The sequence below is a fragment of the Tasmannia lanceolata genome, unplaced genomic scaffold (assembly GCF_043159265.1).
Source record: "Tasmannia lanceolata isolate RefF3 unplaced genomic scaffold, GAP_Taslan_0.1 ptg000007l, whole genome shotgun sequence".
Taxonomy (NCBI): domain Eukaryota; kingdom Viridiplantae; phylum Streptophyta; class Magnoliopsida; order Canellales; family Winteraceae; genus Tasmannia; species Tasmannia lanceolata.
This window is the reverse complement of record NW_027518684.1, coordinates 13,882,209-13,901,096: the sequence shown is the minus strand read 5'-3', so window position 1 is coordinate 13,901,096 and position 18,888 is coordinate 13,882,209. Positions and strand designations below refer to the sequence as shown.

General features: G+C 38.1%; 2 protein-coding genes across 3 annotated transcripts; one reads left to right on the top strand and one right to left on the bottom strand.

The window, feature by feature from the left end:
• The first annotated feature begins 6,310 nt into the window (after nucleotides 1-6,310).
• Nucleotides 6,311-10,191, top strand: LOC143882002 (short-chain dehydrogenase/reductase 1-like). The gene is made up of 5 exons (XM_077385376.1): nucleotides 6,311-6,470; nucleotides 7,551-7,794; nucleotides 8,686-8,763; nucleotides 8,841-9,026; nucleotides 9,638-10,191. Exons 1-5 carry the CDS (start codon nucleotides 6,394-6,396, stop codon nucleotides 10,013-10,015), a joined length of 963 nt encoding a protein of 320 aa, XP_077241491.1. The 5' UTR covers nucleotides 6,311-6,393; the 3' UTR covers nucleotides 10,016-10,191.
• Nucleotides 10,192-10,961: 770 nt separating this feature from the next.
• LOC143882003 (mitochondrial import receptor subunit TOM40-1-like) lies at nucleotides 10,962-18,586 on the bottom strand. 2 transcript variants are annotated; one of them, XM_077385378.1, is made up of 12 exons: nucleotides 18,211-18,586; nucleotides 16,530-16,611; nucleotides 16,345-16,444; nucleotides 16,124-16,219; nucleotides 15,952-16,002; nucleotides 15,168-15,233; nucleotides 13,035-13,136; nucleotides 12,150-12,218; nucleotides 11,900-11,983; nucleotides 11,529-11,624; nucleotides 11,226-11,314; nucleotides 10,962-11,139 (listed from the first exon to the last, which is right to left on the bottom strand). In XM_077385378.1, the coding sequence occupies exons 1-11, from the start codon at nucleotides 18,368-18,370 to the stop codon at nucleotides 11,258-11,260; spliced, it is 963 nt and encodes a 320-aa protein (XP_077241493.1). In that variant the 5' UTR covers nucleotides 18,371-18,586; the 3' UTR covers nucleotides 10,962-11,139; nucleotides 11,226-11,257. The 2 variants fall into 2 exon arrangements, with proteins under 2 accessions (XP_077241493.1, XP_077241492.1); XM_077385377.1 differs by having other exon boundaries at nucleotides 10,962-11,314.
• Nucleotides 18,587-18,888: the final 302 nt, after the last annotated feature.

Genomic DNA, 18,888 nt, shown 5'->3' with positions numbered 1-18,888 from the left:
TCTGCTTCGCCGATCCCAAGTCCTTCATGGCAAAGGACTTGCTCAACTCTTTCTTCAGCTTGCTAATTTTGGTGGTATCATGACCAACAATTAGCATGTCATCAACGTAAAGCAAGAGGATAATGGAATCATCGTCTGGAAATTTCTTGACAAATACACAGTGATCTGCAGTGGTTTTGTTGTAGCTGTGCTTCTCCATGAATGAGTCAAACTTCTTGTACCATTGTCTTGGTGCCTGCTTGAGCTCATATAGACTCTTCTTTAGTCTACACACAAGATGCTCTTTTCCTTTGATTTTGAAACCTTCAGGCTGCTCCATGTAAATCTCCTCATTGAGATCACCATGTAAAAAGGCTGTTTTTATGTCAAGTTGTTCGATCTCCAGATTCAGGCTGGCTGCCAAGCCAATAACAACTCAGATAGAAGACATTTTTACCACGGGCGAGAATATTTCTTCAAGGTCAATGCCTTTCTTCTACCCGGATCCTTTCACAACTAGCCTTAATTTGTATCATGGTTGTGAGCTGGCTTCTTCAGTTTTCAGTCTGAACACCCATTTATTCTTGAGAGCTTTTCTACCTTGCGGTAGTTTGACTAGGTCATATGTGTGGGTTTTCATGCAAAGATTTCATCTCTTCTTGCATGTCTTTTAACTAGGGGTGGTTATTCGGTTATAACCGAACCGAAATTTGGTAACCGAAATAATTTCGGTTACCAAATTTCGGCAATCGAAACCGAACCGAAAAAAAAATTGGTTATTCGGTTATAACTGAATAACCGAGAAAAAGAGGGAAAAAAGAAAAATCCTGGTTTGGATCGGAGGGTTAGGATCATCCGATCGAAATGATTTTTTGAACACAACCTAATTAAGTTGTGATCAATCAAATGGACGGTTTTGATGATCCTACGGAGTGCACATATATCATAATTTTGGTTATTTCGGTTAACCGAATTTTTTTTAGATAACCGAATAACCGAATTTCCAAAAAAACTAACCAAAACTGAACCGAACCGACCAAATCGGGTCGGTTCGGTTAGGTTATTCGGTTATAACTGAATAATGCTAACCCCTACTTTTAACCACTCCTCCTTGTGCTCGTTGGACACTGCTTCCGGATAGCTGTCCAGTTTTTCCCCGTCAGTGAGCATCACATACTCATTAGGAGAATATCTGCGACTAGGCTTTCGCACTCTAGTAGATCTCTTTAACTGAGGTTCTGGTGGGACCTGTTCTGTAACCGGTTCTGATGTTGAATCGTCATCCGGTTGACTATTGTCACTATCAGCATCTGATATGGCTCCCCCGTCATCCGAATCTGTGGGTGGGGAGACTGGTTCCAGATTAACTGGATGATCATCTGATGATTGCGGCTCCTCGTGTTTCTTGAAATGCTCGATTGTCTGATCTTCAAGAAATACAGCATCTCTGCTTCTGATGATCCTTTTGCTGACAGGATCCCAGAGTTTGTAATTGAACTCTTTATGGGCATAACCCAGGAAGATACACTCCTTCGATTTTCCATCGAGCTTGGATCTTTCATCTCTCGGGATGTGAACAAATGCTCTGGATCCAAACACCTTCAGATGGCCATATGAAACATTCTTGCGTGTCCAGACAGCTTCTGGTACGCCACCGTCAAGTGGAACTGAAGGAGAAAAGTTGATCAAGTCAATTGTTGTCCTCATTGCCTCCCCCCAAAAGGAGTTTGGGAGTTTTGCATTTGAGAGTATACATCTGATTCGCTCACAGATGGTTCTGTTCATCCTCTCTGCGACACCATTGTGCTGGGGTGTCTTCGGTACTGACTTTTCCAGTCTGATCCCGAAGTTTTTGCAATACTCCTCAAACAGTCATCGGTACTCTCCGCCATTGTCTGCACGTACAGACTTCAATCGTCTGCCAGTTTCTCTTTCAACCTTTACGTGAAACTATTTGAAAACTTACAGCACTTGGTCTTTACTTTTCAAGGCAAATGTCCACAACTTCCTGGAGTGGTCGTCAATAAAAGTTACAAAGTAGAGAGTGCCTCCAAGTGTTCTACTTTGCATGGTGCAAACATCAATATGCACCAAATCTAGAAGACTAGCCTTTCTAAATGGTGGGGAACTGTAAAATGTAACTCTGTGTTGTTTGCCCATGACACAGTCAACACAAGGATGCAAGGGTATTATTTCTTTCATTCCCGGCAAGAGCTTTTTTCTGGCGAGAATCTTGAGCCCTTTCTCACTCATGTGGCCGAGCTGCTTATGCCATAGCTCGGTCAACACTTCTTTCGCCATTGCATTTACTTCACCTCCACATAGTTTTGCTTCTGTGATGTAGAGAGTATTACTCTTTACCCCTTTGGTGAGCTTCCATTTTCTTTCACCAAAGTAATTATTGTAGCCTTCATCGTCGAGCTTCCCGGCTGAGATTAGATTGAGGCGGATGTCTGGAACATGCCTCACATCCTTCAAAAATAGCTTGCATCCGATTTTAGTTTCCAAACAAATATTGCCGATGCTGACTATTTTGGATGCCCCTTCATTTCCCATCCTTATAAGTTGACCCAACTCTCTAGTCGAGTAAGCTCAACCTCTTTAACCGATTGGACCCTCCCCTTAGTTGACTCAACCCAATTCCTTAATCAACCCATCCCAATGCAACCAAGTTGCATTCAACCAAGTTGCGGCCTTCCATGTCATAACCGAGTCATTCCCCTATTCTAGTCATGCCCTTTTACACCTAACAGAAGTTCACCCTTTTTGCCTAATCAAGTCATACCCCAAGACAATCCGAGCCCCATGTCTGAATCCATTTGGCCGAATCTCATAAGCCCGCCCATTTTGAATTCCCAAAATTCAAACCCTTGATGATTCCTTTGTGTTTAATTCTTTGATGCTAATTCCCAATTCCAAAATCCCATTGCTAAATCAATATTTTCGAATCCCAAGTCCAATGCTCAACCCTCTAAATACAAACCCAATTCCTAATCCAAATACCAATTATGTCTTCCAAAATTCAAGCAACCTCCCTACGGAACTACATGTGGCTTGATCCCCACGACGGGGTACATAGGCAATTTGGCAAAACCAAGTTCAGCCACACCTTTCTCCATCTTTCCTGTTCCCTCACACTCTTCTTCATCTCTTCCATCCCTCTTTCTATCCCTTCTCCCATTCTCAAATCATTGATTGCATGTTTAGTTCTTCGGTCATTTTGCATGATTAGTTACTTTGCTTCTCATGTTTAGTTTCTTTGCATGTTTTATCACTTAAAAATGGCATGTTACTTGTCTTTGGCAGAAATTGCATGTTTAGTTATTTTGTTTGAATTTGGAACTCTTTGGAATTAGAAAGCCTTAAAGAACTTAAGAACTTTCACCTAATTGGAAAATCACAATTCAAGATCATAAATTCTAAAAATCCTTTAGGTTCTAAACTTAGAGGTTGCACTCTAGGTTCCCCAATAAAATCTTAGAGCCCAAACTTCACAAATATACTGAAAATGCAACTTAGGTCCATTGCATTAGATCTAGGTTCATATAGCATAGGTCATTTTAAGTCAAATCAATTAATCAAATTCAACTTAAACTAAATCTCATCAAATCTCATAAAATGTCAAATCACTCATATAGGCATCTAAGCATTCTAACTAGGCATTTAGGATTATCACTCCTGGCCCGCATGAGTCTAAACTGTGAACGACTAAACAATTAGAATGCATTTAGGCTAATAAAATTCACATTCACCCCCTTAGTTAAACCTAAACAATTGAAGCTTTTAAAAGTGAAAGTCTGACTTTCGTCAGGCAAAATCGATGATGTACACTGCGGTACACCTTTTGATCTCGTAACCAAGTAACTTACCCAGAACTTAAATCGTAGACCAAATATACAAAGTTAATCATGGGTCCTAGATCTCTAATCTAGGTGGCGACTCTGGTCAGTTGCTTCTTTCGTGAAGTTGGGATTTTCATCCTAAATTTATGAAAAAAACAACCATATTCAAATCCAATTGACAAATGCGCTAATATAAAAACACACATTCTCGTGGGCCACCACCTCGGGACGGGATCCACAGCGCTTCAATACTTTATTATTTACATCGCCATCAGCATTTAAAAACCAAAAATTAACTCTTCCTTGTCCGCCCTTTGTACCCCTCAAATTTTCCAAAATTTTTCTTCATTTCACCAAGCATTCAATATTACATTGAATGTTGGTTTGAAGTGGGCGACACCTCCAAATGGGAGGGCCCCACTCCAACAAGAATTGACATGAAGACATGATTTCTTATTGAAGAAATAGCTTCTAAATTATGTTTTCTCACGCTGATAATGTTATATTATCAAATGTAAAAGTATTAGCATAAAGTGTAAATACTAAAAAAATTTCAGTCACTTCAAATGGGGTAGGCTATTCTTAACTCAACTCAATTTAACTAAGACTTTGTCCCAAACCAGTTGGGCTCGGCTAATGAATCCTTTAGAAAATTGAGCAGGTTATGTACTTTGAAAATATGGCAACATTTGTGAAATTACTTTAACTTATTTTGGAATTGTTCGTATGAAAATTTATTGCACGTGCATTTTTACTAGTAAACAAAATAATGACAATATAGTTTTCTCCTTCCAATAATATCTTGAGTCTTGCACACTTTAGCTCTAAGCCCACATGCTAGATAGAAATAAATATTTATTTTAAATCTATGGGAGAAATTATATGATTTGTGGGCGTCCATGTAAGTGTACGATAGAGAATTATATGATGATGAATGGGTCTTCTCTTTTCTGTCTTTTCGATCCTAAATAAGATAGAATATCTAGGGAAGTGATATATCCGCCCCTTTTAATCACCATGAACACCCCTTGTCAGTGTTTGTGGCAACTGGGGGCATTGAATTCTTCTGACGAAAGTACAACAGCCCTTCTTTAGTCATTGATACACTGACAGGGGGTGTGCCTGGTGATCAAAAGGGGCGGATGAATCACTTTCTTATAGCAGGATGGGGGTTTCACTGTTCACGCCCACGTGGACAGTCCCGCATCCCGCATATGATCAACTTGCCATCCTCCATCCCGCATTACATCTTTGAGGCACGCTCATTCCAAAGATGGAAAATAAACTAAAATTTAGAATTCTTTCCTATATTCTCTCTCCTACAACGGATTAAGAAAGGCTTAGGATTGTTTCCTAGATTCTCTCTCTCCATCCTAATTCCAGTTCCTAAATTCTCTCTCTCTCTCTCTCTCTGCCACATGATTCTCGCCTCTTTTTTGGATTGCAGAAATAGAGAGATGATGAGCAATCGCCAAAAAAAAAAAAAAAAAAAAAAAAAAAAAAAAACTTATACCATATACCCTTCCCTATTCTTCCTTTTAAGGAAAAAAAATCCCTGGAGGTCTCAAAAAAAACACAGATAGAGAACGAAGAAGAAGAAGATTAATTTTTTTGGGTACACATAGGTTTTTGTTCTTTTTTAGCATTTTGCTCTTAATCCCTTCTTCTTTTTGCAGTTTTACGGTTACGATTTCTTTTTCACTTCTTTTTGGTAGGGCTTTGTTTTGGATTTTGTTTATATCAGTCATGGATCATTTGCGTTTTCATCTGCAATTCTACTTTTTCTGAGCATTCCGTTTTCAATCCACTGATCACATTTACGGTGGAGATTGAAGGGGCCCATCAATTCAGTTGATCCAATTCCGCTAGCATAGACTCAATGTTCCTTATACCTTCTTCTATCTTAGTTCCTTATACCTAGCTTCTTTTATACTGTCTTTTAGACAAATCTTTTAGCTTTTTTTTTTTCTGCGTTTTCTTTCATGGGTATTCTACATCTTTTACTCGATTTCTTTTTTAATGGGCATTCAGAATCTCTTATCTTAATCTAAGAGGGTTTTACTTTGTCCCTAGTAAGAAAAAGGGGATAAAATTAAACCTAGTAATAAGGATAAATGGGAAAGTTATGTAGATTGAAAAATTTCTACTGATACATGGAAAAACAGAAGATAGAAAGATTATACCGATTCTACACGATGAGTCACCAAGATCGTTCTATAAACTGTTTCACATCTGTTGATGAGGCAATGAGGCCGGCAATTTGTTTTATTAAGAGCTGTCCTTTTTGTTTAAAGAGATTTTATATGATGATTAGTGGGTATCCATGCGCTGTCAGGGGCAGCCTCCCTTTATACTTGATCCAACAGCAGCCCACGTTTCCCACCTTTGAAGAGGCCGCTGTGACTGTCGGGTCAACTTTCATGGACGCCCACTCATCATATAATTTCTCACATACTGTATAGAAGAAGCTCAAATGCATATCAGTGTTCCAAGGCCCACCCCCACCCCTAGGCCTATAGTATATAAAGGGAAGGAAGGTAGTCTATAGATTCAGAATTGTTTCACATTCAATATGCTCAGTGTCACCTCTTCTCTCTTTCCTCCCCAAAAGTCAGACATGGGTTTCACAACCAAGCTCACACGAGAGAGGTATGTGGTTCAATTATTATTAGGGTTGCAACTCGGGTCGGGTTTTCTAAAACCCTATGCTACCCGAGAAACTATCTCGGGTCAGTTTTTTTTTTTTTTGGAAAACCCGGGATTCTTAAACCCGGCCCTACCCGAGGTAGTTTCTCGGGCCGGATCGGGTTTTTTTTCCCATCGTCGCTTTTTTTTTGCTTCGTGCAAAACTAAATTATTGAAGACGGCAATTCACTTAAACCTACTCCTAAAAATACATCAGTTCACTAATTTTTTTAAGACAACATTACAAACGAGAATACATAGCTCCATAGCTCGTCTAAAACATCAGAGCCGTGACATATAAACTCCCTTTGCAGCTGAAATGAATGGGAAAATGTGAATAAAAGCAGAAACTCACCGATTAATCGATTATGGGGAGGTTCATGCTCTATACGCTTTGGGCTGAAGAAATTCGATCATTCTTTGCCGAGAGAGTTTACAATCACAGATGAAAACGAAAAACCCTAGAAAAGCTTCTTTTTGGGAGAGCTAATGCTGAAATTTTGAAAATATTGGTTGAAAAGTGAAAGAGGGAAAGTTGGTAAAGACGAGAGAGAGAGAGAGAGAGAGAGAGAGAGAGTAGGGTAGGTTTCTATTTTTCTGCGCTTTTTTTACTTCAGTGACAATACTTTATAAAGTATTAATAGTAGGGTAGGTTTCTATTTTTGCATTTTAACCCGACCCTACCCGAAAAAGACTCGGGTTTTGAAATTCCAAACCTGACCCAGCCAGAGACCCATCATTTCTGAACCCGACCCATGCGTTTTTCAGGCCGGGTTGATGCGGGTCGAGTAAAACCCGACCCAAATTGCGACCCTAATTATTTTATTTTTTTTCGTACGTAAATTGGGGACTTGGGGTTAGGAAGAGCCCATACCCTATGGGTGTATTTAATTTAGTTAGCTAAAAAATTACGGACGAATCGATGGGACATAGGGCTGAATCTGTAATTCCACATGAACGTGATTCAAAAGCTACTAGCATTCACTTCCTTTTAGTAATTCAAAACGTCTAACGACATTGATGGTTGTTGCTATGTTCTTTCAGGTGTGCTGTGGTGACAGGAGCCAACAGAGGCATAGGGCTCGAGACGGTTCGGCAGCTCACCAAAGAAGGCGTGGTGGTTGTATCAACAGCTAGAGATGAGAAGAGGGGGACGGCAGCTGTGGCCGAGCTCAAGAAGTCGGGATTATCGAACGTAGTTTTTCATCAGCTTGATGTGCAGGACCCTCTTAGTGTTGCCTCATTAGCAAAATTCATCCAAACCCAATTTGGGAAACTTGATATCTTGGTAAGAATCAGGAACACAAACTAAGAAATATTCAAGATTAAAGCCCTGTTCGTTTGAGATTATGATAACCGATGGTGAGGCCCTAAACCGATTATCGGGCTCAACATTGGTTGTCATAATCTCATACGAACAAGCCTAAATGTCCTCTCTAAACTGTTCTTCTTTAATGGGTGCTAAGAATTAGAGACATTAGCAACTAGTCTATAAAAAATTAGGGGTGCAACTCGGGTCGATTTTTGGGAATACGGGTTGAGCTTTTACCTTAAAATTGATTCTGGTTTGGGTTGATTACTATTAAAGTATTAATTACCCGAGTTGCACCCCTGTTGGATCTGCATCAAACAATTACATGTAGTGTACAAGCAAAAGCAAATAGTTCCACATCGGATAAGTGAAATGGATGGGGATGGGTTATAAGGGAATGGGCACCCTCCTTCTAATGGCTAGCTTGTAGGCACGGCCACATCATCGGATGATCTAAACCGTCGATTTATTGGGCCACAACGTAAATAAGTTGTGCCCTTCCTCCAATCTACAGAAGTTTCCATTATGTGCCATCCCTCTATAGATCAGAGGGTTTGGATCATCCTATGAAATGATTTTTGGGGGACAACCTAGTTAAATTGTGACCCAATAAATGGATCATCCTATAATGTGGGCTGTACCATACTTTTTTGAAAATACATGTTTATATGGCCACACATACTACTCATTGTAATTCAAATATGAGCAGAAGAAATTCAATGATGAAATTAAAGGAACAACATGAGTTCTTCCTAACCAAATGGACGGTTCAAATAAGCAGGTCTTATAAACATCCTTGCCTAAAGATTTTTCATTTACTTATTTAAAGTACTTGTAACAAGCTCTCCTCTTATCACTTACCTGCAGGTAAACAATGCGGGCATCTCTGGAGTAATAGTCGACGAAGAAGGTCTGAAGTCGTTGAACATCGATCCCGTAAATTGGGTAAGCGTAAAATGTATAATCTAACTGTTTATGAGAGCTAAAGAAGCTTAGCACTGAATCCATTTCAAACCACGCAGCTCTCTGGAAAGGCCACCAACTTGGTAAAAGGAGTGATTCGGCAAACTTTCGAGAATGCCAAAGAATGTGTAGATATAAATTATTATGGCTGCAAAAGAGTGACTGAAGCACTTATCCCCCTTTTACAACTTTCGACATGGGGAGCGACGATAGTGAATGTTTCTTCCCTCAGAGGAGAGCTCAAGGTGAATAATAGCTTTGACATTCTCCCAAGTTATGACATAATTTCTTTATTTTCCATCTTTTATTGATTAACGAAGCCGAAATGAGTTTTGATTCTCAATTAGGATCAAAGCCGAATTAAATCGACTGAGATTTCAGTTGATTAATCGAGTTTTTAAACATTTGTTTGAGTATCACATTCAAGAAATGTGAAACATAATATCAAGGAGTTGTTGGGTTTTGAACCCAAGACTGAGGCAACAACTCTGATACCATGCGAAACAACCAATTACTCCAAAAGCTTAAGCTGTTAGAATATGTGTTATTTGATCATTTTTACTTCAACACTCCTCCTCATGTGTGGCCCCTCTTTTTTTGGGTTGGACATACAGGTGGCACTTGTGGTCCCTCTTTTGGGTTGGCCATTCATGTGGATTGTTAATATCAAGGAGTTGTTGGGTTTAGAACCTAGGACCTTCTGCAGGGCAATAGCTCTGATACCATGTGAAAAACCTAATTAGTCCAATAGCTTAAGCTGTTAGAGTTGTTTTATTTAATCATTTATACTTCTACATTGGTTTAAGATTACGTTCAAGGAAGTTGCAAAAACCATTGTATTCTCATTTGTATTCAGAGGATTCCCGATGAAAAGAAGCGAAAGGAATTGGAAGACATAGAGAGCTTGTCAGAAGAGAAGATAGATGGGTTATTGCAGAGATTCCTGGAGGATTTCAGACGTGGTGAGCTTGAAGCTAATGGATGGTCCATGATGCTTCCAGCTTATAGCATTTCTAAGGCAACACTCAATGCTTATACCAGAGTCCTTGCCAAGAAATATCCTGATATGCGCGTAAATTGCGTGCATCCTGGCTTTGTTAATACTGATATAAATTGGCATACAGGAACCTTGGATGTTGAAGAGGGAGCAAGAGGCCATGTAATGTTGGCTTTGTTACCTAAAGATGGACCATCTGGGCGCTACTTTGATCAGATAGAAATGTCAGAGTTCTAGCTTGGGAGGAGCTATGTTCTATTTCAGTCAGTATTAGCAGTATATGAGTAGGGATTTTGCTTGGAAAACTGTATGGTTAAAACAATATCGCACTGTAGTAGTAATTGCTTTGCATGATATTCCTGATTTAGTATAACTAAATAGGTGGGTCTATGCCACTATATTCTCGTATGTAATTTAGATGAGTTTTGTTGGGGATTTGCTAGGCATCTCGTGGCTGGATTTTGCATGTGAGAAAAGCTACCCAGGTTGAGTTTTTGGCAGTTTTTGTCTTTTTCATTTTTATTCATCAAAGGTGGCTGTTCTATCATGCAAAAGCAAGCCAAGAAATGGCTGTGCGCGAAATTGCCTAGCAAATCCAACTTTATTGTTTACCAGCATTATTTCACTTATATTAGATTAGTCAAAGATAAAGGACTGATTTTCCTAAATAAATTGTCCAGAAACACTAAAAGTGGACTGGACTGAACATTCTAACTTGGTTTTAAAATCCTAACTGTGTACAATGTAAGTCCAGTTAATTCCGATGGACGGTCCGATTCAGAATGGATCTTGACCGAGACACGAGAAGTAGGATCAACACTCTGAATCGAATCAGACCGGTGAGAGATTTGAATGGATCGTGACAAAGAAATAAGGTTATCCAATCCGAAGTGGATCCGTTGAAACTCTTTGATTTGAACCATCTTATGAATTCATCTATCACGAAACAGTAGAATTTGATGTTGAATGGATGGAAGCAAAGCCTTCTGCTTTTCCGTCCTTTTCATACAAGGCAAAGATTGTCCTCTGAAGTATGAGATTTCATAATGATGAAGGTACCACTGGTGGAGTTACCAGAGAAGCATCTTAAGATGAAAGCCTGCAACTTCCCGTAAGATTACTATAGCATTAGAAGAGAATGAGATTAATGGGTTTGGTATGTCATTCAAATCACAACACCCTCTCCAAGGAAATACGTTTAGTTAGCTATTGTTGGAAGTGTTTTAAGTTGACAGATTGAAAAGAAAAGAAACTATAAAATTTGCTGAAATCAGCTCTTAAGTCAAATACAAAACTGAGTTCCTTTTACCATCTGCCCAAAAAATAGCCTCAGAGGAAACTTGAGAAGTTGCTCAGACTGCCTAAAGAAAATCCACAAAAATGAACAAGGTTTTTATTTTATTACTTTTTTAAAATCTTATGGAAGGCAGGCAGAAAATCAATAAACCTGCTATCAAATGGAAGGAGAAAGAGCTTCCTCTATTCTCCTAAGGTCATTCCGAACCCAAACTTGTAGTCTTTCTTTGGATGATCAATCTGCAAAACACCCACATGTCGATAAATCGAAGTCCAAAACCAACAAACACCACAGTTCTGGATTAGAAAAAAAAATTACACGAAATTGACAAATGCAGTATTGTTTTGGATGATGAAATTTCTCTTTTCGGTTCTAATCTAATTTCTGGTGGAAAAATAGATAGACTAAAACATTAGGGTCTTTCAAAAAAAAAACTATCAAAGGCCTGCTCACCTCAGCAGAAAGAATAAATTGGACACCCATATTTAATCGCTCTTCCAGGTAAGCACCCACACGACCGTTGGAATCAAGCTTCCCTCTTAAACGACACTGCAACATTTTCAAACATGGTCATGTATAGAATATATATGATTTACCAATATAAGCATAGAAATATAATAAGATGTTCATATTTAGTAAAATATTGCACATTCCCAAATGTAATCTTGACATTCTACATTTTTAAATGTAAATATGGAGCAATGTCATTTGGATTATTGGGCTCAAACAAAATGAGTGCAAAATAAATTAGAAGATACTAGAAGCACTTCCCTACAAAGAATGTAAAGCTTATATAAATAGGATAAGAAGAAAAAAGAAATTACCTGTCGAAGAATGTAATCATATCCAAAACTTGCAGTTACATCTCTTGTCATAAGATTGTATAAGAAATCAGATCCTAGCGAAACCTGGAAGGGAGATAAAAAAAAAAGGAGACAATAAGAAGACAATGGTGTAAAATTTTAGGGTAGATAGATCAATAGTAATTTGATTTTTTTCCTGAACGATGAAGAACAATATCAAATTTAAAGGTACATAGGGCAATAGTAATTCATCAATAGCCAACTTTCTCACCTTCTCGGATACTTTCTGCACATAGCTCAGAGAAACTATTCCAGTGCTAGCAACTTGCCCTGCTGCAACCTGTAGGGGGCAAACCAATTCCCTTTACAGTGTTAATCCATCACCTATATCTTATCATTGCATCTGTCGTACTTGCTGAAGATAAACTCCGAATATGAAAACAACCAGGTCAAATTTCCCACACCCATCTTATCCACATTTTGATGACAAATTCAAATAAATTATTTTCTTTATTTTAAGGAATGAGGCTAGCCAAACAAATACATAGTACCTATAACAACTACCGCCCGCTCAAGTAAACAAGTCCATTTCAGTTGGAATTAAAATAATAACAATTCTATGAAACATTTATAACACCACCAAGAAAACCAAAATGTTCTTATATGTATATGCAATATGCATATCGTTACCAAAAATGGGAAGCGAAACAAGGGCTAAGGATTCCGGAAAAAAAACTTCCCTGTAGATCAGTCGAATGCTCATGATTGGCCAGGTCATTGAAAGATATTATATGTTCCCAATGTGACCTATGAGAAGTACAAGAGGTTCTCAGGAAGATTAAAACTAAAATCAGAGACTCTAGCAAAGTAATTATAGATTCCATCCCTCTCCCTAACCAACCACTTTCAGGAGTTACTCATCCACAATCTCAATATTATATTCAACATTTGAAGCTTCAGTTTTCATCCCTCAACTCAACAGCAACATACCCTCATGGAGTTAAGCTACTTGGTACTTGTCACCACAGACAGAGATAGAAAAGAAATACAAATACAGCATTATAAGTATAAAGGACTTGATAGAGAAATGAGAAGGAAGTCGTAGCATTATAAAAATAAAGGGCTTGATAGAGAAATGAGAAGGAAGTCGTGATACCATCTTCTCTGTATTGTATCGAGCAGCAAAACCAATAACAGATTTTCTTTGCTGTCCGAACCAAAATGCCTCAGATCCCAGAGCCAAATGTGGAGAGACACTCTGCAGAACAAAAGAGCACATCCGGTAATAATGTACAACTAGCCTCTTCCAATGAAAATGTAAACACCTCTTTCATGACTAGTTTGGATGAGCAATAAAATATGTTTTGTGATGTTTTCTCATTGCTTGCCCACAAAAATATAATCTATTGTGAGTAAACAAGAAAAGTTTCATTAGATAGTCTCACCGTTAACACGCTCAATAAATTCAATTATGCAATATTTTGCCATGCAATATATGAAATTTTGAGTGTGTGCAACGAAAAATCATCACATAGAAAAAAGCCTTTTATCGTGCACCCAAACTGGCTCTGTTTTTTTTTTTTTGAAAGGTTACGATTTTATTCCACAGCGCAAAGCGCGAAAAAGGTGGGACAAGATGTCCCAATACAAAAAACTACAAACTGGCTCTTACATACCAGGAATAATACATACAAAACATGAACATAAAAACAAAAAAAATTCTTTTTAACAGGATAAAATGCCAGAAATAGTTTCCTGCTGTCCATCATAAAAACCAGTGTTTTTTTTTCTGGATACTGATTGATGATCTTCAGCTCTAACAAACTATTGAAAAGTTTAGAATCTTCCAAGAAAGAACAAGGAACAATCTAAAATGATAATTGAAATTTCCAATTTGATCAAATTATTACTTGACTTTGCAATCAATATGTTAGGGTAAAATTCATGAAATTTTGAAATATTATTAAAGGCTAAGAAGACCTGAAAAGTGGAAACTTATGTCATCTGGATATGGCATGGTACCAAACATAAATCATATGTATGGCCTGTATACTTCGATTGAAGATTGTGCAAGGACAACACATATAAGTCATTTTTGGACAAAGTTACAATGATTCAGTGACATATGCACAACATGCAACCTCTCAAGTGTATAGAGTATACCATATGAGAAAAACCAGGGACTGAAATCAAATACTGACAACTAACAGCCATAGTTGTCAACTCGTGACTCGATTTCTTAGTTTTATGACTCGTGACTCGACTCAACTAGTGACTCGTATGAGTTTTTTAATAGAACAGAAATTTAGTTGAAAAAAATATAATAAGTCTTATTTTTCGAGTCGACTCCCAGCAACTCATTTGAGTCACCAGATGACTCGGACGAGTCTTCAACAGAGGCGAGTCACCCATGCAACTCGTCTTGAAAGCATGGCGACTCGACTCAACTCGGGAGTGTACTCGTACGACTCGTAAGAGTTTGACAACTATGCGAATCACCCATGCGACTCGCCTTGAAAGCCCGGGGACTCGACTCGAGTCGGGAGTTGACTCGTACGACTCGTAAGAGTTTGACAACTATGCTGACAGCCTTGTATAGCATTGGGTGCAGAACCACTAGCAAAGCCATCCGACCACCAAAGATTACTTCCATAGGAAAATATCATCCACAACAGCATACATCACCAACTGCATTTGGCTTTGCAGAATAACACGAGCTTTGACTGGAATGACATAATTTGTCAACCAACCCTGCTAGCTTAAGGCTAGATAATTAGAAACTCACAACTGTATTAGGATGAGATTAGGTACTATCTTCATGACAATAAAAGTGAATGCTTCTCAAAGTTAACTGAGAACTATACAATCACCCAAAAAATGAAAGAGGGAGACCCTAGATACCAAGGAGAAGCAAAAACTCAATCTATTGTGAACATTCCAAGAGAAACTGAAACTATACTATAAAGAGTAGGAATTGAGATGGCTGAGTAGAAAACCCCAGAAATCTCCCTCCCATCTCCGCATCTAAACTTTGACAAGAAAAAGTATGGGTTTAATATAAAGGAACAATGCATCATGTCCAGCATGATGAAAACTACTGCAGTTAAATGGAACTTGACCTATATATGTGATCATGGAATACAGCATCATATCACTAGCTCAAAGCACTCAGCCCTCAAAATCTCAAATAAGACAATAAGGAAAATCAATACTGTCTAATTATGTTTCCTAGAAGCCGGTGTAGTTCTTACTGAAGCAAAAGAATAAATCAGAATGGTTAATATTTTACCTGGATATAATTGATACCATAAAGTGCATTGTTCCCCATTTGGAACTGACTCCTGAAATCCTTGCCCTGTGCAAAGAGAAGGCAGTCCATTTGTTAACAATAGAGTACACAGGATAATAAAACATTCTTGAGAATCTCTCTCTGATTGCGTAATAAAGAAATATAATCATTGCAAGGGATCATTGCATCAACCCGCAAGAAAGTTCATCCAGCTTGTAGGGTTAAAAGAAAGAACAAGTGAAACATACAAGGAGATCCATGGGACGGAAGAGGAAATCTGCATATATGTTAGTAACCTAGTCAGCGCAAAGGCACCGAACCAAATACATCGAATGATTGCGCAGGCTAAACAATTCATAACATAAAACTATAAAATCTTAGTAGATGGCAAATTTCCGGTACTTTCTAGGGTGTGGAAAATGAATGGCAGTAACCCATGGATATTTGGGCATCACAAAGTTTTAGTTTATAACAAGCAAACAATGAAGGATAGATGCAAAGCAAAAAACTGTGGATGGATGTTGACCATCCACAGTTTGCACAAAAGCACAAACCAGTCTTCACCAACAGTTTTCATGAACAACATCTTGAATCTTTCCAATGTCAAGAATATAATTTTTTTTCTTGAAAGGTAAAAATTGATGATACATGTCAAGAATATAAATGAATCTTTTTTTTTAATGATGGCAAATCTTTTGTTGACTCTCTTTAATAACAACAATAGTGATTATCTTTGAAAGCCACTACATCCATCCATTGGAATGAACAGGTGAGAGTAATCTACCTTGTAATCGAAATTGAACGTTCCCTGTGAAAAATGTGGCTCATTTTGAAGCTGGAAAAAATGCAAGACAAATACTAAATACACATTACATAGTAGAAAATAAGAATAAGACCATCATCAAAGAATATTGAGTCAACTGCCCTCCATGAATTCCCGAAGGAGCAAAACATACCTGCGCAGTGATCTTCATAGTAAGGTTATCAGTTAGGTCGCACTTTGCTCTTGCAGTGAGCCTCCCATCAGTCAATATCCTCCCAACGAGCATCAGCTGTAGAAAGCTCATCACAGAGCCCATGCTTTAGTCAGAAATCCAACAATAAAGAAGTCAGTCGCAAAGGACTAACGGTTCATAAAAAGTTGCTAAAGCTATTGATAGTAGTGATCGCCACCAACCTTTGGGTCGAGAAAATTAGCCCCAAACTCATAGTGTGAAGTAGGGACTTTTATGGTTTCAGGTGACTGAGAAGGAACCTCTACGGAACCCATAAAGACACTAATGGATAGTTGACATGGATATATGTTAGAAACACAAAAAAAAAGAATATCATGGCCACAGAATAGATATAGGCTGAAGCTACCTATGACTGAGTGAAAATTTCTGATTTAGACCTTTGGTAAAATCAAAGCGCATTCCCTCGAAAAATTCTGGCTTCAAGGACACTGCAAAAGTGCATAAAGGAAAATTAGTATTTAGATAAAAGAAAATAAGAAGATAAACGCACCACTTATCTTTATTTGCTTTTGCCTTCAAGTGTATCATAGTTATATAAAGTTTACTCTAAACAACATGTTGATTGGTTATTATGAAAACCAAGACAACTCAATAAGGTGACGATAGGGAAATCTTCCTCCTTCCCTGGATGAAAGAAATGAATGAAAAATCTCATGTGGAAAAGACCATGACATCAGAGGAAAAAATTTTGGCATGCAGGGAAGGAACACCAGAATATCTCCACAGAGACCATAGATAATAAGTCAGCACCATACCAATGTCTACAAACTCATTACTTGATTTGAAACTGAGACAACTCAGCTTGGTTTGGCAAGGGTCAGAGTCTGACTACCAACTCAAATTACAGTTTTATATATATACACACATCTATATATCGGGAGTGTTCCATTGACTGAAGGAAGTTAACCTGGAAATGAAATGAGTGGTTCTCAATGGAGTCCACGTTTTCGAGCATTCAACCACATGCACAGATGTCGGTGCAAGCACAAGCATAAATGGTAGAAAAATTGTTTCGGATGCTATCAACTAGCTAAATTTTGTAAAATAGTAGCCAATATCTATATCCACACCATTGGCCTGAAAGACAATAGCCAGAGGCAATAACACTTTCGAAAACTAAATAGAAAGTCCAAATGGTGTAGTTGACAATGGTGCACAGCTGTCATCTCATGGCTATATCAAAGCATAGGCACACGTGCCAGCTTTATCCATCAAAACCCTCCACAAAGCTAACTGAATTCTCTTATTTTTGTATGTAGAAAAGAAAATTCAATTTTTTTTAAATCTGACAAACTCATATAAAATCCAACTAGCAATGCCTACTATATCGTCATTGAGTATAACACTTAACTACAGAGAGCTGGAATTGCTGATCAAATGATGTTCCTTCCTACCATAGGAAAATCAGGCTATAATGATTAAATGATATTCCACAATTTAAATACAATGTAGCATATTCTCACTCCACTGCACTCAATAACAAAATAAAGATTGAAACCACAATATCCAAAATACATTCAACCAAATGCGACAAGTAACTGCCACACAGCAGATGCGAAATCGCCTAAACTTGAAAAATATTGTTTCCTTTTTCTTCTTCACCTACAAACGTAGCAAATGAGGGTTTACTGAAGATTTCATCATTTCCTGTAATCAAAGAATGGTGAAATCCGCATTTGATTCCGACTTAAACTACCAGCCAAAATCAACAACTAGAAAACCTAAAACAGTAAACAAACCTGACAAAATAGAGAAGTTGAAAGCTAGAAAGAAGAAAGAAATCAATGCTGAGGCACACCTACTTTTTATTTTAATTTTATGAGCTTTAGGGTTTCTATCTTTCTGTTTTTCTTCATTTTCTACATTGTTTTTTAGATTCGTTCCCTTTTCAAGAGAATGAGGTAGAAAATTATATCACAACGAACAGCAACACATTTTTTTGGAATTAAGACTTTATATAAACAGAAACCCTAGCATGTTGGAATAAAGAGTAAAGGCATAATGAAAAGAGAGAATTCGAGACCTACTCAGAGCTTCTCGTTGGATTTCCTCGAACGGAATGGGGCAGGGTAGATTCAAATAATCGATTTTCTCTTCTTTCTTGTTCTCACTTTCCTTGGAATCCGCTGGAGGAGCAACGCCGGTGGCCGGAGGAGGAATGGCAGCATGGTTTATGGAAGATCCCATCTCTTTTTCCAAAAATGATGAGAAAAAAGAAGAAGAGGAGAAAGCAGACGTTTTACCAAGTTTAGGGCAAATGAGCGGAGAGAAGGAAAAGCGTAGGTTAAGTGGAGGAGGGCGCAGGTCGTAGGTTTAGACTTTAGAGAACATTCGCCCTCGCTAAGTAAGAGGGGCTGCTGTGTGGAAAAACAGAGAGGAGAGAAAAGGGATTACTACTATCGAGTGGGGTTTTAGCAGGGTTTAATGTAGGGGTGCAACTCGGGTCGGGTCGGGTCCAACCCGACCCAACCCGAGGAACCCATTTTTCCAACCCAATCTGATTTCACCATTTGTTTGATTTCTCCGTTTTATTTTTGTATTTCCATCTCATCCTAGTCATTAAATGTTCCCCAACAAGAGGGTTAATTAGGACAATTTTCACCAAATTTTTTATTTCTTTCTAAATTTGAGCTATATAATGACAAAACAAATATAGAAGTAAAAATTTTATACATATTGGAATTGGAAATCGGGTTGCCCGACAC